Raw genomic sequence first — 25,707 nt, forward strand, 5'->3', positions numbered from 1 at the left:
AACCCCACCAAAAACAAAACAAAAACAAACCGATTCACGCCATCTGCAGTTAGATAATTATTTATTTATGCAGTTGCATAGTTGTCGGTGCGGCCTTGCGTTAGACATCAATTGCGGACTACATTTAAGGCTGAGCTGGCGAACGGTTTATACTTCAGCAATTTCATTAAAAGCCTCTCTTAATTTTTTTTGGGTTTAAACTCTAAGCTGGAAGGGATGGTAGAACCCCCATGAGTAAATAATGAGGGGCCTATGGTGTATTGGGGGCCTCCATCTTCCTTCTCTTGTCTTTCTTAATTCGGTGGTTTGAAGAGTCTGTCAAAATGAGGGGGGACACGAAGAGAAACACAAATAGTTCTCAGTCTCAGTTCAATTCAAGTCAAAATTGATTTCATAATATTATTCTCAAGATATAACGCATACAAAATATTGAGCAAAGAGAGGATGGAGGGAAAATATTTAAACCGAAATACAGAGAGTATGAGGCTGTCAGCTGACAAACTACAAACAAGTGGATAATACAAACAGGTAACAAGGAGACAGTCTGGGTTGCTAAATATTTCTTAATATTCTTTATAATATCCTAAATATTCACCAACAATCTTGTTTTTCTTTTTATGCAGGAGGTTCATCCACTCTTCCTTCGTCTTGACGTCTCGGTGACCAACCAGGCCCAGGTCATCAAGAGCCTTCTCCAGCGCAATGCCTGGTTCAACTTCTCCATCGTCTCAAGCGAAGGAGAAGGCTCCAACGCGTTCGTCCAGAGCTTACGCGACCAGATACAGACCCCCGGTTGGAACATCAGGCACGACGTCCGCTTCCCGGCAGACGCCGGAACTAGGTTCTTGAGGAACATTGCTAATGATGATTCGTAAGTAGGACTCTTGGAGCAGTATACGCCCAAGGGCGACAATAATCATCTTTATATTTAAGTAGGATTCGAAACTTTGTATGGTGGAAATACGATATAGTATGGTTATCGGTAAAGCCGTGTAGCCTTTTGAATCTCTAATTGAGGTGGGGTGGTTCTGAAAAGAACCGTAGGTTTCAACTCGACGTTTCGATCAGAAGGCTTTTTTTTCTTCTGAAGACGATGCTACATACACAGATGTTTTAAATACCGCCATTTCATCATGGAACAAGAAAACATGGAAACGATCAGAGCATACTGATCGAAACTTCGAGTTGAAATCTACAGTTCTTTTCAGCCACCCCCACTTTTCAACCACCCCCACTCATGCAGTTAGAGATGATCACAACATGGTGTAACAGCAAACCTTACCATATCACCTTCATAATGATCTTCGTTCGTTTGTTTTTGGTCACATTTTGGTTAAACAAAATACATGAAAATCTTTGTCCCGCAGTGTGCAAAAAAAAACACCCCACAAAACCATGATATTTACTCAAAATAATTGTTGGAATAAAAACTTACTTGTAAACCAATCAATGGATAGCTGTTGAAAGTATAACAATTGTCAGAAACGGCACTTTATGATATATAGTTTTCGAGAAAAAGTAATTCTCAATGAAATATTTGAGTTGAATTCGAGACCTCAGCTGAGGTCTTGGAATCAAGCTTCTGAAAGCACACAACTTGTGCGACCATGATGTTTTATTATTCATTATTATTTTGCAACTTCGAGGACCAATTGAGTTCAAATTTGCACGGGTTTGTTATTTTATGCATATGAGATACACCAATTGCGAAAACTGGCCTTTGACAATTACCAAAGGTGTCCAGTGTTTTTAAAGCAGCAAACGATGCGTTTCAAACTTCAGCCACCCTTTGTGCTTAACCAGTTTTATGAATTGGAATCTGAGTGACGCACATTTAGAAACGGTGTCTGGGCTACAGGTAGGACCACGTTTACTCCTAGGTTATATAATATTAAGGTCTATACGGCGATACCGTGTTTCAACTCACACTGGGTTCGCTCTACCGATTTAAAGGAAAAATGTTGAGGTCTCATAAAAAACTTCCTAGCTTGGAGAAAACAAAAACAAGAAGTACGGGAAGGATTTTGTGTGTGTCTGTGGCTTTTCAAAATAAGCAACATGCATGACTACTTTTAATACAACACTTATTAAAAGTACACAAAATAGTTGCCACATTTGACGTGGATTATAACGTAGCAAAGTTGTTTTTTATCAACAAATTTCAACCGATGTATTGTACACCTAGAGGGCGTACTTCACTCAAAACGCCCTCTGCCCCCTAAAAGAAACGATGTTATTCCCGTCAGGTACGTAGTGATGGTGCTCCACTGCTCACCCAGGCAAGCCCAGGCCGTCTTCCGGGCGGCTAGGGAGCTGAAGCTCCTCGGGAAGGGCCACGCCCTCATCGGCACAGAGTCCCTTCTGACGTATGATAAGAGCATCTTGAAGGACTATCCGACGGGCCTTCTGATTGTCAAACACATGGACGCGGCCCCGCTCAAGGACCACCTCCACGACGCCTTCACGCTGGTCGCCCGCTCAGCCGGTAAGCTCAAGTGGGAAGGGGGAGTACGGAACATCTCCTGCTGGTTGGGGCCGGGAAGCTCCCAGTTGGAGTACGCCAACAACTTCTACAGGTAAGTGCCTATATAGACCATGTGACGTCACATGTATGCACATAAACCACGTGACGTCACATGTATACACATAGACCAGGTGACATCACAGGTATACAGACAGACCATGTGACGTCACAGGTATTCACAAAGACCATGTGACGTCCCATGTATACAAAAGAGCCTGGACTTCCTATGTGTTTAATAACAGTTCAATTGGAGAAAACACCAACTTCTGGAGATTGCACTGTCTGCTATAATTGTCACGTCAACGTTTGATATGAAGAAAAGGGAACTTCTCAAAACTTGTCCAGATGCTATTGCTCTTGCTTTTGTGATACATGGCAAAGTCCCAATACGACCAGTGTAGTATCTTGCCAGTAGGAAAGGCCCTTGAATATAACACACAAGGCCACTTTGCCAACAAGGGTTTGGTCACAAGAGCAACTAAGAAGAAGAACACAGTTTTGATGCCTAATCCATGCTTGTTTTCCTCCTATATGGGGGACTATTAATTTTGTTCTATCTTTTCTTGAGGAGAATGCCAGAACTGATTCTCCTTAATAAATATGGGTTTAAAAATATCAAAGTCAAAATCACAGCTGCTTTTATTATATTCTTCTGCGTCCCTCTTCAACGACACGGCAACTGATTTATTGTGACATCTTTCAGTTTATCTCCCTGAATTTGGCTTCGTCATTTCGTAATGGTTTGAGTTGGTATAGAGAGGTGGAAAATCTTCTTCTCATATATTTGTTGGGTTGATTTTTTTTCTCCTTACAGTACAATGACTAACACGTCCTTCAAAGGCAACACTGGCAATATTAAGTTCGACCAGAACGGCGATTTGGTGGATTCGTCTTACCACATCATGAACCTTATCGAGGAATCACCCACAGGGCACGACTGGAAGGAGGTAGGCTCCTGGCGCAGAGGGTCCCTCAAGCTCGAGACTGTCGTCTGGCCCGGTAACACCATGGTCATGCCGGTTGGTGTCGACACCCACAAGCTGATCATCGCAACCAACACCGAGAAGCCGTTCATATTCTTCAGCAATACGACCGGTATGGAAGGGGAGTGCACCACGGGGGTCCAGTGTCTCAAAGTCAGAGGGTCCAACAGCACCAGGAGGGACATGGAGAAGGCCTTCGAGGAATTCAGGAGGAGACCGGACGGAGGGAACTACTCTCACGATCTGAAGTGCTGCACGGGGCTCTGCGTGGACCTCATTGAGCGTATGAGCCAAGACCTCAACTTCAAGTATGATCTCTACCTCGTGGCTGATACCAACCACGGAGCCATCGAGAATGGGACCTGGAACGGCATGGTGGGAGACCTGATCACCGGTAAGGCAGACGCTGCAATCTCATCCTTCAGCATCACCAGAGAGCGGAGTGCAGTCATCGACTTCACCGCTCCGTTCTTCCACTCGGGGTTCTCTACCTTGGTTGCCAAGAAGCAGCGAGAGCAGACCCTGGGGGCCTTCCTCGCGCCTCTTCACCCCAACGTCTGGACCCTGATATTCGCCTCAGCTCTCGTCATGGCTGTGTGCCTCACCATCTCCGAGTGGAGCAGCCCTTACGGTCTCCACCCAGGGGGAAGAAACAGGAACAGTACGTTCAGCTTTCCCTCTGCTCTGACAATCACCTTTGCCATCTTGTTCTCAAACACCATCAAGACCAAACCACCGAAGTGTATGACCAGCCGAATGTTGCTCAACGTATGGGGAGGATTCTCGCTGATTTTCTTCTCTAGCTACACGGCAAACTTAGCCGCGTTCCTGGCTGGTCAGATGTCCTACCTGAGTATAGAGGACCTGAATGATCCAAAGGTAAATATTTGCATTTTTTTTTTTTACATTGTACGTGGTAATAAAAACAAATCATTAGTAACAAGATTCATTCCCTCATAAGGTTTATACACAGTACGGAATATATTCTTCAAAGAGAAAGTTTAAATAAAGAATTATGAACAATATGGCAGAAAATAACTGTTCTTGCCAGAACACTACTCAACAAGAGATATCCACATGATGCTACCTCTCTAGTAAAACCTCCACTACGCATGTAGAGTTGCAATCCTACTTATAACTGTTGTAAGCTGCTTACAGACCCCCAAAAGGTATGTCTTACACGCAAATAAATCTTAATTGCCAGGCGTTTTGACCCTTTTGAGTCTTTCTCGAAGGCTAAATGACAACACAAAACACATAAACAAGTTTACCCACAAGTAAACTTGCACGAGGAAAGTTAGTTCCGACGATATGCAGAAGGCCTACTTGGGTAAAAAATCACCTTTAAAGATTGTTTGTAACCATTAGTTGTATCGTGTGGCTACATTACTATTTCGAACATGCCATGTTCATTTGACAAATGACCGCTCCGTTCCTTAAAAAGTACCCTTATCTACTTTTGTCTACTCTTTGTTTACTTTTATTTGTATTGTCTGCAACTTTTTTTAAGTTTCATTATCGTTCTATACAAACTCTCGTAAGATTGTAATTCATAAAGAAAGGTATACATTTTGTTTAATGCCGAGATTTTTGTTGAGCGTTACCCTTTGTATAGGTCAGAGGTTACAGAACCCACCAATCATCGGCGACTTTGCACAAAAACATCACCTAGGCTTCACGATTTAATTCACACCTCCAGAGTCAACCCTGCGGCTCGTGGTGGCTTAATTTAACCTGATTGGACGCCGGGAAATTTCCTGCTGGCTGGGATTTCACTGTCTAGAGCGAGATTACTTCCTAGCTGGGAATATCAAAGAAAATACAGAGATTTGATGGAAATGAATTACCCTAATCCATTCGCTCTTACAAATTCCATTTAGACTATCAAATTAACAACACAGCAACAGAATTGAATGATTTTTTTCGCCCTCCAATGATAGGAGAAAGGAGTTTTCATAATGATACAAAAGATGGAAGGGGAGAGAAAAAAAGCGAGCAGTCTGATCTGAACTAGTGGGCACCAACGTCACGTAGATTTGATGTATATCCTGCGTCCTTGGGGCTATCTGTTAGATTTCTACGGTATGATTAGACTCGCATATAGTCCGCTCAAAGAAAGTTCACGCCACTAAGACCCTTTTTACAAAATTGACTTCGAGTTGCGGCTTATGTTTATGCCATTTAGTTATTTGTTTATTTACTTGTTAATTTGTTTACTTGAAATCTTTAGACATGCACACAAGCAAAACAAAACCAACATGGTTTTTAAATATTATACAAACATGTTACAAACTCTCTATATGTACAACCAGGTAACGATAAAATATAGCAATTAAAATGAAGATTGCCCACAAAAGGTCTTAAAATCACATAGTTAAAAAATTAATCGTATCTTCAGCAGGCTGCTTGACAATACAATGATGCTAGACCATTCGATGCTAGACACTTCGATGCCAGATATTGGGCGTGGTGTGTCCCCCTATTGTGCATGTCTCCATTGCGTGTTTGGAATCTCAGATTAGATAGTTATTGGAGGGAGTTGTACCAATCTGTCGCAGAGGGAAATAATGTGTGCTAAAGTATGTAAACATTCAGGCGGGAACCTCTGCTCTATATTAGGTATCCTGTAATAGCAGATCGCATAATGGTAGATCGCTACGTCGCCCTTTTTCCAGGCTAATTGATTTTGTTCTTCTCTTAAGTACAAAAACCTTTTTACATCGAAGAGACCCAGACTCCTCTAATTAAATCTGTGCCGATGACGCGAGTTTTGTTTTTTGGATGACGTGTAGTAGAGGTTTCCACAATACGCCACTCTAAAACAGTGTGTATTTAGCCATGGCTATACTGTATACGCCTTTGTAGCGCTGTAAATATGCCAAAACCTCTCCACGTCTCTTTACATTCGAGTTGAGATGCAATTATTAGTTCGTGCACCTCGAAGAGCACACACAGCCGATGTGCTTGTCTTTTTTCTGTCTTAACGGTGTGGGGAGAAGACAAAATAGGAAAAGGGTAGATGAGTTGAACGGCCTGGCATCAGGGATCGATTTCACGGCTCCGCCGGCAGTCCTAAGCTTTATTCGATCTCTGGATCTAACTGAACCGCAGCAAAGGAGTAGTACGCCGTTGATATTGGGGGAGGGAAACGGTGGGAGGAGGGAAAATTATTGTGGGTTGGTTTGGGATGGTGAATGTGTGGTCGGGGGGGGGGGGGTAATCCCATACGGTCGGGCCCTTTCCGCGCCATCGTACACCGAATATCGACTGAGCATTGAATGGCATAACTCTAATTTCGGCTCGTTCTCAACGACTTGGAGTATCGTGTGACGCAGGCGGTAGGACCGTTGCTTTTGTGGATTGTCGCATCACAGTGCGTGCCATACCGGCAAAGATCAACCCCGGGATGGGACGTGTGGGGAGGAGGGGAAGAAAGAATTGAATTCAATCACCAGCTAGAACTCGTGAAATCGGAGTGAACTACAGCACGAATTCGGTCTAGAGTCAGGAGGTTAGATTAACTGGGGTGGTCCTTGAGCTCTCTCAACCTTTTGTTCAAGCATGAGGGGCGACCCCCGGCGTTAATACTGAACCTGAATGCCTCTAGATCGTGCCTGATGAGATCCGGGACCAGGCAATTTGAGCTCTATTTTTGTGCCGGGAGCGAGTTTTGTTCACGTCGATCTCCTTTTCTCTCCCGCTGTCCACTGGGTTTTGCGCAAAACAGAAACCTAAAAAAAATAAAATCCAATGTACATTAGGCGGTGTTATGCAAATACAGTGAACCAGTCAAAACCAAAGTACATTACATGTTGTTATGCTAGTAATTAAACTGAACAGTGCAAATATTAACAGGGTAGGCATGCCAGCCAAAAGGGAATAAGCCAAAACAATGTACATTGAATGTGTTTGGCAAAATTTAACAGTGAACCAAGTTAAACCAGCGTATGTACCATGGTGATATTCGAATACAACAAGGAGCCAGTTAAAATCAACGTAGTTAAATAGCCCGCATTAACGGGATACCGGTTAAAACCACTTGACATCACGCAATCACTAACAAGAAACCAGTCAAAAGTGTATGTCATGCAAACTTAAACAAGGAGCCAGTCAAAACCATTGCATATTACACGGTATTATGCAAATATGAACAGGTTGCCAGTCCAGACCAGTTTTCTTTAGATGTTTCGACTAGCAAAGTGTTTCTGCTCAAGCAGGTCTGCTCTGAGCAAGTAGGACTCAAGTGTCCTCCCACACTTTAAAGGCAGTGGATACTATTGGTAATTACTCTAAATAGTTAATAGCATAAAACCTTACTTGGTAACGAGTATAGGGGAAGGTTAATAGTATAAAACATTGTGAGAAACAGCTCCATCTGAAGTGACGTAGTTTTCGAGAAACAGGTAAAATTCCACGAATTTGTTTTCGAGACCTCAGATTTTAGAATTAGAGGTCTCGAAATAAAGCATCTGAAAGCACACAACTTCGTGTGACCATGACGCGACAAGGGTGTTTTTGTCTTTCATTACTACCGCGCAACTTTGACGACAGATTGAGCTCAAATTTTCACAGGTTTGTTATTTTATGCATAATATCTTGAGATAAACCAACTGTGAAGACTACTCTTTTACAATGAATTACCAATAGTGTCCAGTGTCTCACGAGGACTTGCAGATACCTTTCAAAATGTATTTTTTCGTATCAACATAACATAATATATGACAGAATGTATTCAGTCAATCTAAATGTACATGACATGATGGTATGCATTAATAATAAGAGGAAACCTTTAAAAACCAATGTATATTGTGATGTTAGGAAACCTGCCGAAGCCATAGGGGGAACAAACACTACTGCTGCAATGACAGGAGAATCTCAGTGAATGAAAAAAAAATCATCGAGTCGTTGCACCGGTCAGATTGTTAGCGATTTCACCAACAGCTCGTCACTGTTTTTGTACGGTAACTAAAAGGAATATTCCCAAAATACACAACAAACCACGGTGATATTTCACTCCTGTCACCGAGGGGGTAATTTCGTCGTGATCATATCCGGAGGGGCCTGTCGAAGGAACATCACTTTGCTAGAAAACTGATGAGAATTGAGGTGATTTCATGTGCAATTAATCTCCTTCGAGTATAAATACCTGACTCCCTGACTCAAGGAGAGCAAACAAAATACTTGGTTCTGAGATGAAGTTTCAATGAAGGAAAACCACTCTTAATTATCCAGTCGGAAGAGCGTTCATGATAGTTTTTCACTTGGTTGTATTGGAAATGTTACATACACGCTACTAGCATTGCTTGACTTTTCAAGATTGCTACATTGTGAGCATCGTCTCAACGTTTTTATACCCTCTTGAAAAATCTCATCGAGACAAGTGGTCGATGTCTTAACTTTTCATTACGCTCTCAGCAGACAAACAGAGGAGGGATATTTTTTTCTTCCCCACTCTTTGTTATGAGTACCTACAATGGTATCGACTTCGCGACACACTGTTGGCACCTGTCGAGACAAAATCGAAGATGACTGCCGACATATTCACAATGTGTAACGGATGAGCTGTTTATTGGTGAACAGTTTAAAGATATGGTGCTTGGGCTCGCCCAGGCAGCGAAGGCCATTTTTAAAGACAATGGACATTATTGGTAATATTCAAAGACCAGTGTTCTCACTTGGTCAATCTCAACATATGCATAAGATAACAAACCTGTGAAAATTTGAGCTAAATTGGTCGTCGAAGTTGTGAGATAATAGTGAAAGAAAAAATACCCTTGTCACACGAAGTTGTGTGCTTTCAGATGCTTGATTTCGAGACACCAAATTCTAAATCTGAGGTCTCTAAATCAAATTCGTGGAAAATTGTTTCTTTCTCGAAAACTACGTCCGTTCAGAGGGAGCCGTCTCTTACAATGTTTTATACTATCAACCTCTCCCCATTACTCTTCACAACGTAAGGTTTTATGCTAAGAAATATTTTGAGTTATTACCAATAGTGTCCACTGCCTTTAAAGAACAGCCCATCACATACATAGATGGTATAACTTATTAAACTACTTGATAATGCAAAAGACAGTGTAAAGTTCCTTCTTTTGTTTACTACCTCGTCTTGCTGAGCGTGGGTTCTCGAGTTCCTCACTTGTGTAATTGAGCAAGATACTTTGCTATAACCTTCGAATGGGACATTAAGCCGTAGGTCCCGTGTACTAGGTCTGGCACTTCACGTAAAAGAACCCACAACACTTGTGTTTCTGGTACACATATCAAGCACCATTGATTATAGATTTCTTCAGGCTTCCCCACGTGTCATTGACCAAGATACCTGTTTTGCTTTGTCCTTAAGATGGGACATTAAGCCGTATGTCCCGTGTACTAGAATTTGTAATGCACGTTGAAGAATTTACAAATCATACCATAGGGTTAACACCATTGTTTCTGGCTTACATAGCAAGCACCATTGTTTATAGGTTTCCTTGGGCTCTCGAGATACCGTTGTTATTAAGTTCACCTATGAGGCATCCTTGGTTTCATTACCAGAAAGTGACCAATTCCTGTGACGTCACTCTATTGGTGAGTTTTTGAACGAATGAACACTTATGCTTAAATGTACATGGTTGGATAAAAGCTATGACTGTCTTTCAAAAAAAAACATGATATGAAAAACTCAGCTGAAAGTACAACTAGTTCAATTTCCACACACGTTTTCATTTTAACAATTTACTTCAGTAAACACAAATCTTTAAACAAAACATTCTACTTGATAATAATGCAAGCATTTTAATGTCACATGGTTATACATTATGCAGAATAGTTATAAAAAGTACAAAGAATGGAGGAAATAGTTTAAAACAGAGAATAGACTTTGAAGTGACTATAGTGCACCCTCCTTCGGTTCTTACACTTTCTCGTCCACGAATCTACACTTTCTCGTCCATTCTCCTCTAATAACGTAATAAATGCCAATAATAACTGCTTACTTTCATCGTCAGACCGTGTCCATCCACTGCTGGGCACAGAGCCCTCCTCTCGTCAGTCGTAATCTTTTTGACAGCAATCTAATATATAATGGTGGTGCGTTGCACCCATCTCTTTTCCCTGTTGTGTTAAACCAAATTGGGTTACACATCAGTCAGACCTCTTTTGCATAAAGCAACATTTGATGCTCGATATGTGACATGGTGTACGCCCCCTCCCCCCTCCCCATTGTGTTTTCATTGTGTATTGGGAATTTCAGGAATTCTTCAGACGATTTTAAAGGAACTGAACACCGTGTAATTACTCACAATAATTGTTACCATAAAAACTTACTTGGTAACAAGCAATTGAGAGCTGTTGATAGTATAAAACATTGGGAGAGACGGCTCACTCTGAAGATAGTTTTTGAGATAGAAGTAATTTCTCACTAAAATATTTGAATTGAATTCGAGACCTCAGCTGAGGTCTCGAATTTAAGCATCTGAAAGCACACGACTTGTGCGGCAAGGGTGTTTTTTTCTCTTCCATTTAAAATTCCCTCGCATCATCGACGACCAACTGAGTTTAAATTTTCACAGGTTTATTTTTTTTATGCATATGTTGGGATACACCAAGTGAGATTACTGGTCTTTTCACATTAACCAAAGGTGTCCAGTGCCTTTAAAGAAGTATGTCCGCTCTCATTAAAACACAACAAAGGGAAAGTGAAATGACTCCATAGGGACATTCTAAAGGCCTGGGTGCTCCACAAAGAATTTTGTGTACAAAGTCTATGGGAAAATCTGAGGTACAGGGACAATTGAAAGCACAAAAGATGTCTTCACAGGGATGTAACAAGGGGAATGGGCGTATTAGAGGAAAATAGTGTGTTCAAGTATGCTAATAGTCGGGGGACACCATCTGCCACATATCGGCATGGTCAATAAAGTAATTTCTGGTTCTCTGGAATGTAGTTTTGTTGTTATCTATACTAATCCCCCAGTAATGTTTACTGCTAAACTGGTGGTGATCTTTAGTTATTCCTGCATGGTTCAAGTGTGACCGTCACTGGTCTCCAAAAGCTAGTTGATTATGCTGATGAACTTATCAGATTACACGAATTACATTTACCAATAATTATATAAATGCCAGATACGTGAATTCCCCAAACCCACAGCCCATACAAAAGTTGAATAAATAAAACATTAAACCACTGTTTGGCTCAGTACTCCCTAATGAGTTCCTGACACATATCAAACACCAAACACATTTATTAGTACACATTGGCCCGTTCTGTGTACTGAATGGACGTAAAACTTAACACCACTGACTCTATGAGTTTGTGTTCTTCCATCAACTGGAGTCTGAAGCAACTTTGCACATTGTGTCCTTTCACTTCTCTCTGCAGTGAAGAAGAATTTCGCATTGTTTCAAACAAAATCCACATTTTGATCCTTTAGTATAACAAATACATGTACTTGAATTGATATAATTATGTGATCTATATCAAAGTCTATAAAATTGCGTTGGTGCATCAAGGGTTTAATCATGAGAGGAAATTATAATCCATCATCTGTGTTTTTTTCGCTATTCAGTCTCCTGACGATGACTAGAGCAAGCTAGTCGAAACGTTGAGACCAATTCAGAACTGACTCCGCGGCAGTACAGTTAATTACGATCCTATAAGCTAAAGTAGTAGTCCAGTCTATTTTCTATACCATCCGCCCTGTTAATAGTTAAAAAGCAGGACAGTTCTTTTCAGAACTGAGAAGTCTCCCGAACCTCCGATTATCTACTCCGCGGTAGTAGAATAAAGACAGACAGTTCCCTAAGAACAACTCTACCTTGCAAGTAGATTCACACATGGTGTTACCGCAAACCAAATATACATATAAACTAGGGATTCTTCTTGAATAATTTCAACTACGTGTCTCTTTCGTTTGTATTGTATTCCCTGTTTATCACTGTATACATAAACGTTCTTTAAACAATTTAGAAACTGTTCCCATGTAGAATTCGTTCACCTTTAGCTCCAGCAAGATAAGATATAAGCCAAGAGGAGTCTATTCCTTACATCCACCAAGGCCATGGAAGTCGAGTACGTATGTAGTATCCAAACTCCTGCAGGCAGCGAAGAATATTGGCAACAAGCGTCACTGAGATGTGCATGAATTTTTATTGCAGCTGTAGGCGATACTTGCGGGTGTGTGTGTGTGTGAAGGTATGAGTAGGCAATTTTAAAATATCTGAATCCGAAAATGAACTCAAAAGAATCGTTAGAGTATATCGGTAGTTTCTATTTATACACTTTCCCACATGTTTGTTGTTGTTTGGATTGAGTGTTTACTAGTAATCGGTTACAGGTTTGTGTTAGCGTCACTTAGTGTTTTGGAAACGTTTGTTCAAGTAAATTGAATAATCAAAAATGCCATATTAATGGTCTTGTAGTTTAACAGTATCAATAACTATACAAAAACAGCTAGAACACGATAAGTACAGAATGTAACACTAATGCAAACTTCTATTTAAAAAAAAAAACATCCTATGATCTGTTGCTTTGTTTCCAACAAACGCATCACTTTTTTTTAATATGTATGTAACATTTATGCAAACTGTTTTGCAACGATGACTTTCCATAGTTTTTTTTAAACCTCGGTTGGCCAAAAATCGGGTTGTTACGACTTATAGAAAGGTCTATTGGACAAATCCACACAAAATGGCCGACTCGTGAATGGATCAACTGTTGTAACCGTTTGGGTGTGTGAAATTGTATCCCTGAAATCAGCACCAATACTTGAGGGCGCTGTTGCAATAGAACCTCCCGTCAAATTTATTTAAGAGAAACCAACTTACCGTGTGCGCGTTCAGAAACTCAATAAAGTTTGGTCCCTGTGGGTGCACTACACTATAATAATGAGATAGACGCCAAGTCTCATGAATAAAGTGAATCCCTCACAGTTGTTTTTCTGTAAATCGAAGATTTGAAGGTCGTTGGCTTTTTGAGATTGTTGAGAAATGCTCCGATATTGTGCCCGTGAGGTTGTAGACTTTCTACCTGGGGCATTTCATGTACACTAGTCCTCGAAAATGGCATTAATGTGCTCAGAAGCATAAGGCCCATTTCCCCCAACGATGGACCCTGACAAGTTGACTCTTCCGGGGTTAGGGCTTACCGTTTAAATTTGTATGAACACTCAAACGTTCCACGGTTCGCAATTTGTTCTGTAGTATAGAATTGACATCCTCAACAGTTGTCCTGGTTTCTTTTAAGGTTTTCCTTTTTACAATTTATTTAGAAGATAATTAATTCCACATTGAAAAGCATTATTGTGGACACTTTATTAGTGTACTGTTTGGTTTGGGTATTGACAGAGAAATTTAACCAAAACATTTTACATAGTGTCATATAGTTTTGTGTCCACCATACTCCAAAATTACTAATGAATACGGCAGCCATTTGAGTTGGTCATTGTATGTCCGAGAGCTACGAGCGACATTTACGTCTCCATACACGGCGTCACCAACGTTTACCCTCAACGCTTCATTATGTACAATTTGGTTAAAGGCACTGGACACTATTGGTAATTACTCAAAATTATTGTTAGCATAAATACTTGCATGGTAACGATCAATACGCCTCTCTTAACATTTATGCATGAGGTACGTCACAATGCTCATCACCCAAAACGAGGCGATGGGCGCAGCCACTGCAAGTGATGGGGGAGTTGCGCCCATAGCCTCATTTTGGGTAAGAATTATGACGTCATGCATAAAGATTAAGAGAGGCGTATAGAGAGCTGTTGATAGTATAAAACACTGTGAGAAACAGCTCCCTCTGAAGTAACGTAGTTTTTGAGAAGGTAATTTCTCACTGTTAAAGACCAATTCTCACTCAAATTAAAAGACTTCAGGCCTGATATCAAGCATCTGATGAAAGCACATAAAGTTCGCAACAATGGTGTTTCTTTCTGTCAATATTCTCTTGCAACTTCGATGACAAATTAAGCCAATATGTTCACAAGTTTGTTGTTATATGCAGATGTTGGGGATACACCAAGTGAGAATAATGGTCTTTGACAATACTCGAAACACATCTACTGCCTTTAAGCAGACTGCGGAGTTTAGCGCCGGTGATCATGTGAGCTAAGTCAACATTCAGTTAGCCCCGTGAACTCCGATGACTTCCCGCGCAAATAAAAAAAAAACCTCGAACACTAACCAGAACACACAAAATACAGCACAACCCAAATTGTACTAACTGGTCGGAGATGTCGTCTGCTCAGATGCGGAGTCACATAATTTGGCGGGAAATGTCCAGAGGGCGAATGTGTGAAGAATTTAGTAGATATCCGCCGAGGACGCACGGTGTATGCACAGGCATGATCGCCAATGCTCCACTGCATAGAACAAATCGCTAGATTAAATGCAGTGATTTGGGTTATAGTTTATAAACACTCGTTGCAGCTTGCTGGGACGTGGGGGGATTCGGTTTTCTCTCGGGCAACCCTGGTTTTGGGCACTTCCCCGCAATCAATTCGATTTTTTCCTCAGATTTTGAATAATAATATTCCCCTCATCTACGTAAATTGGATTTACAGTCTGCTGATTAAAATAAACAATGATTGATTTTAAGATGATCTAGAAAATGATAACAAACTGTACCGATGTAATCTCAATCTTAAGGTGGTCAGTTGATCTAAAGCAAAAACATAAGATTCTGCAAACAAAAATTGTATAAACACAAACTATTTGAATGCAATAATTATCTTCATGTAACTTTAACCCAACATGCGCCTCCAATGAAACATAATATTATTAAAGGCCTACATGTGCTCTCTTTTAGAGGGCATGGTGGAGGGCACTTCGGTCTATGTGAACATTTTGAAGAGGCACCAAGACCATTATGCAGGGCAACAGAGACAATAGCCCGCTCCGTGTTATATTGGTATCTGTTATTATTTTCAATGAACATATATTTATATTTTCAACAGCACTTATTTTTTGTTTTCGTAGTAAATGGAAAAACCTCAGCAAACACAGTTTTTTGGGTGTTCATTTTTTTCCAGTTAAAAAACCCAACCGAGGAGACAACTGTTGGGACTGTTACGGGTAGCAGTATACAGAATTACCTTATGAGCCTGAACCCAGGCTTACATCGATTTATGGAGAACTACGTACAACTAACTACAGAGGAAGCCATAACCAGCTTAAAGTAAGTACTTCAAAACTTTGAATTTGATCCTGTAATTAATTGCACTGTATTGGATTGTTAATTTGAATTTAAAAACAAAACAAAACCGAAACAAGCCCAAAACCCCGGGAACGGTTACAACAACAACAACACTTAAAGGCAGTATTGGTAGTTACTCAAAGTAATTATTAGCATAAAAGCTTTCTTTGTAACGAGTAATAGGGAGAGGTTGATAGTATAAAACATTGTGAGAAACGGCTAAATTCTAAATCTGAGGTCTCAAAATCAAATTCGTGGAAAACTAAGTTACTTCAGAGGGAGCCGTTTCTCACAATGTTTTATACTATCAACCTCTCCCTATTATTCGTTACCAAGTGAGGTTTTATGCTAATAATTATCTTTAGTAACTACCAATAGTGTCCACTGCCTTTAAAGGAACGTTATAGGATTGTTTTTTGCTAAACAAAACAGTTCCTGGCAGTATATAGTGTTTTAAGTAATACACCATGTACATAAAGTGACAAAACTGAAGAAGTTTGCAGAAATTTGTTTTATTTATTTCTCTTCAAATTTGACATTTCAGACAGAAATATTTTCCACTATCATCATCATTAGACCGTGTGAGTTTTTTTGTTTGTAAATCTGTGAACTTAGACGAGTTTTTTTTATTCATAACAATTCTTTGATGTTCCTTTAAAGCTATTATGAAACTCCTATTACGGAACTACGAATGTAGCGATAACTTGTAGCTGGAGGCGATGACAAAATTGCCAGTCGGCAGGACTGTGATCCTCGGGTGTTTTTTATTGTTATTAATATTTATTATTAATGTGTATCTCTGGTAATAAAACCAAGGATGCCTCAAAGTGAACTTAATTACTGTGAAGCTCGAAGCCCGAGGAAAACCTGTAGACAAGGGTGCTTTCTATATCTGAGTAGTTTAACTACTGCTCTTCCCTTATAAGTGTTCTGGATTCTTTTACGTGTATTACCAAATACACGGGACCTACAGCTTAATGTCCCACCCGAAGGACAAGTCACTCAAGATGTTCCAATGTTCTGTTCCCTAACACTCTGCTGATCAGGAACACCAGAGCTTGAGTTTGGTGGTCTTATGACCGCTCGTTCAAGACACGCATTAACTGTCATCTTGCCAGTAAGATGTTCGAAAAGGAGAATTTTGTTGGACACAATTCTAGAAGTAAAGTTGTAAGCTTTAATATAAACAAACAACAAATAATTGTTTACTGTTTGATTTTGAAAGCTTCAGGTTATGTCAAATCTGACTGTGGCTCAATTCATTGAATGCTAAGATCGCCTTGAAAGTCAAAGACAGGAAATGTGTGGCATATTATATCCAATGTATTTGATTTTTAAATTCTACAATAACGTTACGCATCTCTATTTTTGGTTTAAGATTAATTAAGGTTATGTCACAGAGGGTAATCATTGCCATGCAACTTGGCGGCCACCGACTGCACTGTATATGTGACGCGCTCTGTGAAGATGAGTCAGATATAGGCAATTTCAAGGATTAAGTTATACGCATGGCTGGAAAGAACACATCAACAGCAGTAATTTGGTATGTGTCTAAGCTTTGGGGTGTATCGCGTTGCTGAGTTACTCCCGTTTGAAATAAGCCACATACACCATTGTTGGTGAAAAACGAATTACAAGTAAAATAATATTGTAAACTACCATTTCGTGCAAAAGGATACAAATAAGATATAAGTATGACCACAAAATTGTTGTATTCACAACTTAAAAAGGAAAAAAAAAATCTTCTTCATTTTCCACATTAAACTGTCCATAACTTAATAATGCATTGGACGACATCTGACTCATTTTCACAGAGCGGGTCACATATGCAGAAGGAACACTTCGACAGCACAAGAGACATTCTTATATATAGCTGTCACTCACTATCTTCAGAAAGCTAACGAGAAACCTGAACATTTAGAAATTGTTATTATTGGAGATTGCCTGGAGCTGGTTTCTTGTACATTACCTCGCGTGAACATGGCCTTAAGGGTAGTGTCATAGATTGATAATTATCCAAACAAATAATGAATATAAAAACTTACTTGGTGATAAGCACTTTAGTTTTTGGAAGTATAACAAAAGAAGAACACATCGATTCAATTCAAGTAAGGGAGTAGGTCTCATAATTCAAACGAAGTCCCACCTTGCAGGAATGTATGTTAAAGCGCCTTCAGCACCACTGAGTGACGGATATACGCGCTATATCAGAAGCCACTATTATTATTATTAGGTTTGGATAATTGTTCACCCTTAAACATTTGAATCTGAGAAACAACTCGTAAGCAGGAATCATTTCTCACATTCTCACATCGCGTGAAAATACTGTGACAGGTTTTTTTGCTGTTTTTTTCTTCAGCAAGTAGACTCTGTACTTAACTGAAACTTTCACATCCGACTTTTATACACCAAGTTTTATACACATACGTCTCGGGTTTTCACTACACCTGCAATACATTGCCGATGGCCTTTACAGTAGAGGCATTGTGTCTTAAATGTCTAAAAACTACAATGACACAACCAAGACAAAAACAACAACATAAACACTGCCATAGATGTCCAAGAGTATGACTTTTATCCACGTCTACAAAAAAAAATCATTTACTGATGGAAATTGAAATCTGAATGCTTAGTACGCGTTGAGATTATTCAATTGCGATTATTCTACTGTGGCATTGTGTCTTAAAACTACAATGACACAACCAAAACCAAAACAAAAACATAAACACTGCTTAAGAAGGACAAGGGTATGAATTTATCCAGGTCTACAAAAATAAACATTATTTATTGATGAAAATTGAAATCTGAAAGCTTAGTACGGCGCTAAAATTATTCAATTGTGATTTCCTTTATTTACGTTTTTTTTCCTTAAGTGGTAATCCCTCGCTGCACTCAATTATGCTAATTTGCAAATTTGCAGCGTGTACAATTGAAATACACCTCTTGACCTGAAGTTAACTCCAGTGGGAATGTTTTTTTGTATTCTCTCTCATCTCTCTTCTCTTTCAACCTGAGTGAGACTCGACGCCATGAATGTGATTATTAAAAATCATCTCGAGAGCTTTAAACAAAATCGAACATTCATACAAATCGCCAAGTACCGGTAGGGTCCATAAAAACTCAGCAGCTTAGGGTGACGTCATACTTGTGCGGGTATGCGTGAGTAGGATTATGCACCATTCGAACCGGGAACCTTTAACAAAAGAGAACAATAGAGTCAACGGTTCAGGAAAGGTCAATAGTTGGAAAGCGTTTATAGTACCAGGGAGCTTTTGTGACGTTTTTTTAAATAAAAACAAAAGAGGGACAATATGAGGTCCACGGTTGCAGGAGTATACACACTTGTGTGCGTGTGTTTGTAAAGCCAAATGGCGACTGATTAAAGGCAGTTGACACTATTGGTAATTACTCAAAACAATTATTAGCATAAAACCTTCATTGGTAACGAGTTATGGGGAGAGGTTGATAGTATAAAACATTGTGAGAAACGGCTCCCTCTGAAATAGCGTAGTTTTAGAGAAAGAAGTGTTTTTCCACGAATTTGATTTCGAGACCTCAGATTTAGAATTTGAGCATCTGAAAGCACACAACTTTGTGTGACAAGGGTATTTTTCTTGTATAGTTATCTCGCAATTTCAACTACCAATTGAGCTCAAATTTTCACAGGTTTGTTATTTTATGCATATGTTGAGATACACCAAGTGAGAAGACTGGTCTTTGACATCTACCAATATTGTCCATGTCTTTAAGGGGGAGGAGGTGTGGTCATTTTTGGTTCCTTATAGAGACCATGGACATATAAAAAAAGGAGTAACAAATAAATTCCATTGAGAGATTCTAAAGATTGGCTTGTTCCACAAGTACATTGTGTACAAAGTCTTTGGGAAAATGCAGGGACAAAGGAAAGAACAATAGGCTTCAGGCATGAGACGTTTGATAAGTGAGTAAGACTTCGAAAAACTTTCAAAGAGAACCACCCACCGGTCACGCCTGACTGGTTATAGCACTAGAGCTACAGCCCGTCGTAGTCGCCATTTCAAACAACAAAAACGATCTAGTTTATTGGTTGCCTTTTAAGGTACGATCCCCCCTTTTTTGTATAGCTTAGACAATTAATTCCATTGAGGCTTGTCACAGCCAACCGTTATTTACACTACACCGTCTAAATTGACTTCGAGAAATTATTTGAAAAGCATCTTGAATATATCTAGAATTACATGAATAGCAGCAACAATCGGTGAAAAAGAAAACGAAAAACTCTCAAGAGATTCCTCCAAATGATGATTGAAAATTAAAAAAAAAAAACTCCCGTCGCTGCTTTTTGACTTTTTGTCTGGCACTTCCAGGAAACACAAACAGTCGTCAAGATTGCCGGATGCGGCGAAGATGTTTTTTCGTAGCCGTCGAGTGGTTTTTTTAAGGAGGTAGATTTAGCGTAGTGAAGCCATTATCCCAACGCACTTGTACTTTCTCATCTTATAAGATAACTGTCCTATAGGGGCCCATGGCGAGACGTAGAGGCTCTACAGGTAATGTTTGCACGGCTATCTGTTCGAACGCCCCCCACACACCTTTAAAAAGTTCAGAGTTGTTTGTTTTAGAATGCAAGAAAAATACTGATGAGTTTTGTATACACAGTGGCTTTGCCGAATTGTGGCAAAGTACATACATTTCTGTTTTCTTTCTCGAAGAAGAAGAAGTCTCTCCGCGGTTGTAGAATATAAAGGACAGTTCTCTCAAAAACAAAATCTACCTGGCAAGTAGATACACACATGGTGTTACCGCAAACAATAACGTCTTCGTACCTATGTCGGAATGACGTATACGTGCAAAACTTAATAGGTGCATCCCGAAACCATTTGGGGCTTTTGCCAAAATTCGGCAAACCAGCCCCTTCCCTCCAATCCACCTCCTCCTGTCTCCCTATTAGTTTGTTACCCCTTTGCTTTTTTCCCTGTGTGCTTTCTGACTCTCTCTCTCTCTATTTCCATTCATGTATTTCCACTTCACTCCTTAAGTTACACTTGGTAAAAGCTTATATTCCTGTACGACCTCTTCAATCTTCTAATACATGCATGAGGTTCCTAAGAGTAGTAAATCATGGGGTGATGGGTCATTTTTCAACTTATGCTGGACCCACATTCTGGAATGCTTTACCTCTTTAAATCCGCAATATTTCTAGTCTCGATACTTTCACGATTAAGTTTTAATCTAATCTTGAAAGTATCGAGACAATTACACATAAGCGACATTAAACCATTTGGTTAAAAAAAAAATGGTTTAATGTCGCTTATGTGTAATTGGTCTATTTCTTGTTTTCCTTGCTGTGTGTGGTTTCCCCTCTTGTTTTTGGCACCTCATTTTGATGGATTTTGACGCCCTATAAATATTCTTTTTTCTTATTATTATTAGTCATTTGTTTTTGTTGTTTTTGTGTTGTCAATTACCCTTCGAGAAATACGCGGCTAGGGTCGAAACATCAGGCCATAAACTTTTTGTTTGCATTTTTTTTTTTTTTTTTTTTTTTTACAGTTATGTCCTTTTGGTTGGTTAGCAGTTTGCAACAGCTAATGTTATTTTCTCAACTTCATAAATACTCCATAAATTGGAAAATGGCGCATCACAATGAATAAAAGCATCGGAGCCCCTCTTTAACACCGTATGATTGAGTTGTTCACGTCAGGTCTTTTCTCTCAAGAAGCCATTTTGAGATATATGGCAGACACAATGACCATTAAATTAGGTCTTGGTAACTTGTCTGTATATACCCAAACCAAACAGTGCACTCCTTTGTAGTGTCCACCATACCTCAAAAAGGCTAATGCAGCCTTAAGGATTGTTGTTTTTGTGTTGAACGTGAATTTGATAACGAACGATCACACACACATACACAAAATCAATGAGCGAAGACAACATTGAAGACGGTTGGTCATAAGTAAACCGTGCCTTGGTTTACAGATGAAGACGAAAAAAAAAAAAACAAGTTGGTCGTCCCCTCCCTAATCATTTTTTTTGAGGCAGCATCTTTTTAAAAATCTTTTTGTAAAAGACCCCAGACCATCAACTCGTAATTTTTTTACTTGGCCTAAGACTCGGAGAGAAAGAAGTTTCACTGGCAGGGGGTCACCAGGGACTCGTTGTGGCAGCTGAAATTAATTCAGCGAAGCAGCCCCATCGTTTCGCACCGTGCGCAAGGCTTAAACAAATAACTTTATAACCGCTGACAAACTGCGAGCTCTTGAGGGGTGGTTGGCGAGAAACACGGCACGTCCCACTTGACAAAGCTCTCCACGGCCCGGTACAAGTCCCCTCTCTCCCCCCTCCTGTCCGGGTACTGCTGCGTGCTTCTGGCCCGGTGGGAGTTGCAGCCTCGGCTAGCATTAAAGGGTAACATTTCTTAAATCAACCCTGGCGACTTTTATATCATAATTCGAAACCTAAATGTCTGAGTTGGTTTTTCTTTTATATCGTTCGGATTTACTCGTTTTGTTTTTCGTTTATGTGTCAACTATAGGAGCAAGGACCGCCCATGTTTCTTAGTACACAATAAGGCCGCATCTGAAGTGGTGGCTGAAGCAAGACTAGGGCTGTTGCCAAGGGTGTTGCTAAAGACGTCCTATACATCCATACATGATGACGCGGAAGCCTAGCCGTACCCATAGATGTAGCCGCCAAATTCGGACCCGGCCTCATTCTCAGTGCATTTTGAAGAGGTTGAAAATAAGATCGAACCAGTCACGACTTCAGAACACACATGTTTCTAAGTACATGTACAGCTATCCTTGCTCCATGCTGCTACTAAGCTCATAAGAATTTGCAAGCACAGCCAGATTACCAGCCAAAAATGTGTGAAATATGCAATTACTGTGAATGACACACTGCAAAATTATTGCTTCCCACATTTTGTTTGTAAAGATCGTAAGCCAATATTGTCCCATTCGGAACGCCATTGCAAACCCTGTTGACCCAGACCAAGTATCCAGGTAAAGAAGGAAAGCGGTTTCAACACATTTAGTGAAATCTATCCAGTTTCTTTTAATGCATGTCTGAGAAAAAAAAAACGAAACGAATAAGATTGATACAGGTGTTGTATTATATTATACATTCCAGTTATTTGTAAAGATAACATTGTGTTCGAAAAGGATGTTTAACACACAACAAAAATCATCAGTTGCCAATTCAGTCAGTAGCTCCCATTTCATATGGACATGCTGCTCCACTGGTTAATTGTTCATTGTACTAAACTTCCCACGACCAGAGTAGAAATTTAATCAACGATCCGCCGACCCTTAGTTCTACATTTTAATTAAGTCCCGTCCATAACGTTCTATTTTGATATCCTATTGATGAAGGAGATACCAATCCGCCAAAGCCGATGTCATTATTCATTACGGTTTAACAAGATACATTCAGGCATTTGAATTTGCTCATAACGAGATTTATTGTCATTTAATCGCGAATAATGACACTTTTAGAAGCAATTATTATACCCACCGATGCAAAAAAAAAACCAGGCCAAGTCAGTGAAGTTTGGCGATGCACTTTAGCGGGAAACGTAACAAGAAAACGAGTTGTAGTAAATGATTTACAACCATGCACGTACGAAAATAATTTATACCTTAACAAGGTCCCGAAGGTTTTTTGTCCTACTTTTCCCCGTCCGTGTTCGTTTGAGTGAAGAGCAGATAATAACAAACCCCCGTCTTTATTGTTTATCCATGCGCTCCCTGCGTTTATAAACTGTTGCAAGCTTGCGGGGGGACTGCCAGCTCGCTCCCCTGTTCCCCGGGCATCCGCAAAACGCCGACCGATTTACTGTTCTGCTCATAGTGAGTTAGTGGCGACACAGACCGGTTGTCAAAACACGCCGTTTATCCCAAAACGAACAAGTCGATTATGTGCTTTGTGTACATTGGAGGATCTCAGCGTTTCATCCAATTACGGAACAATCAGGGAGGGGAAAAAATAACGAATCTTTCCATAAAAGATGAGCTTGAAATGATTTTCTAATTTGATTATGGTGCACCACTTTATGTATCATGCAATTTAATTTCCTTATTCAAATGTAGCCTATTCTACCTCCTTTAGTGAAGTAGTTTAATAACAACTCTGACGCCTATTATGAAAACGACTGGCGGCCGGACAGACACAAAAGTTTGTACTTTTGAACATCACAGGCCAACTCAATGAATACAACAACCGATGATTTTGTGATCATAATGTAATTTAAGATTTGGCCGCGAACAAATTATTCAAATGAGCATTATCCAATTAGATCCACCGTATCCGCGTCTATCTGTATCACATTTTAATTCCAGAATGGCGTCTTTTTTGTACTATTGTCATTTCCTATGATTAGTATTACATTACTCACAAGGGGAGACGAGAAGACAGACAAAATGGCGTCTCTTGTAACTTCATGAAGTAATCCAGTTCTTGGTTCAGAAATAAATATTTCTTAAATTACAATACGTGGTAAACATAGAGTGCCACGTTAAAGGGTAATGCATAACATTGATAATTATAGTACTATAAGCAAATATGTTCACAGTTTTGCACAGTTTGTCGTGGTTTGAAATTAACTCCCGTTTGAATAAATGTTTGCTCGAAATACAGGCTTTAGTGAGATGAGTCGAGCAGTTAGTTTTGATCTTGCGAGACAAAAACTCAATATTTAAAAAAAGTGATACATTTTAAAGGATTTTTTTTCACTTGTTTCACGTGACTCATTGCGCTTAAACTTTCACAGGTCTGTTATTTCATGTTGGGCCTCTTTAGGTCTAGCCTTGAATCAAGTCCCGTTCTCGTGCGGGAGGTCCTGAAGCATACCCCGCCGCCCTCAAAAGGTATGCCATTGTGGTGCGAAACAGTTTGGGGGAGTGCAGAGCGTCACAAAACAATAGTTTACTGAGATTGGAACGGGATTCTGCCTTGAGTCAAGTCTACTTTGGGTCACGTAAGCGTGAATACTGGTCTTTGACAATATTATTCGTGAAACACACGTACTTTAAAGGCACTGGACACGTTTGGTAAATTGTCAACGACCAGTATTTTCAATCTGTGTATCCCTACATATGCATACAATAACAAATATGAGAAAAAATTGCAGAACTTTATTCATACAAAAATATACTAAAAGACTTCAAACATGAAGCATTTTAGTACGTGAGTAAGAAATTACTTCTTTCTCAAAAATTACGTTACTTCAGAGGGGGTCGTTTCTCACAATGTTTTATACCATCAACAGATATCCAGTGCTTGTTATACCAAGAATGTTTTTATGCTAACAATTCTTATGAGTTATTACCAATACCGTCCAGTGTCATTTAAACATCCACAGTATGATGATTGGGATGCAAACCGTTTCTTCTCTCGACTGCCTCGGTCTTCGAAGATACGATCTTGCAGGTGTTCAATTAACGATGTGTTCAATCATAATTGCAAATGTTTTTTTTTATAACGAAGATTCACCGGCTTTTTAGTTTGTATTAAACCCCAATCCCCACAGGAGCTATCGTTTCCAGGTTCCCCGACTCTGCCACGAACACATGTATAACTTCAATTACCATGTCATTTAAAGGGGGATCAGACTGGAGAATCGCACCTAATCTCCTTTTGTTGCATTGATTTTGTAATAGTACAGTCGTACTACTACAAGACCTTTGCTTTCAACGAAGTGTTGTGGGATGGTGAAAAAGTAAATTCCTTTATTCAAAGGCCATTAATTCCATGGCATCTGCGTTGGGTGCCCTCCTGCGCAGTATCAACAATGAATACTGGCTCATGTTATTGCAAGCGGGAACCAAACTCTGCTGCTACTCAGGCTTGATTTGGTTTACGTTGGTATCAATTGGTATACAAAACACAATATAACTGTATAAAGTGTTGAAGTAAATGTGAACTTTAATAAACGGCCAACATGAAGATAATATAAGTTTAAAGTGAACGTCTATATATGCTTTGTCGTTTATAAACAAGCTTTCTTCAGAATAGTATTGGTTTTGTCCACACACCGA

The 25,707-nt window shown here is 39.8% G+C and overlaps 1 protein-coding gene across 2 annotated transcripts in view; it reads left to right on the forward strand.

Annotated features, from left to right (window-relative positions):
- The first annotated feature begins 559 nt into the window (after positions 1–559).
- Positions 560–25,707, forward strand: part of LOC117297889 (glutamate receptor ionotropic, NMDA 3B-like) — a 37,402-nt gene continuing 12,254 nt past the window's right edge. Inside the window, exons 1-4 of one of the 2 annotated variants that reach the window (XM_033781064.1) lie at positions 560–871; positions 2,226–2,576; positions 3,339–4,386; positions 15,528–15,673. In XM_033781064.1, coding sequence (XP_033636955.1) covers positions 618–871; positions 2,226–2,576; positions 3,339–4,386; positions 15,528–15,673 — 1,799 coding nt within the window. In that variant the 5' untranslated portion in view covers positions 560–617. The remainder of the gene's footprint in view (positions 872–2,225; positions 2,577–3,338; positions 4,387–15,527; positions 15,674–25,707) is intronic. The other variant, XM_033781065.1, reaches the window with a different exon arrangement.

Source organism: Asterias rubens, chromosome 12 (assembly GCF_902459465.1).
Source record: "Asterias rubens chromosome 12, eAstRub1.3, whole genome shotgun sequence".
In the NCBI taxonomy this organism is placed as follows: domain Eukaryota; kingdom Metazoa; phylum Echinodermata; class Asteroidea; order Forcipulatida; family Asteriidae; genus Asterias; species Asterias rubens.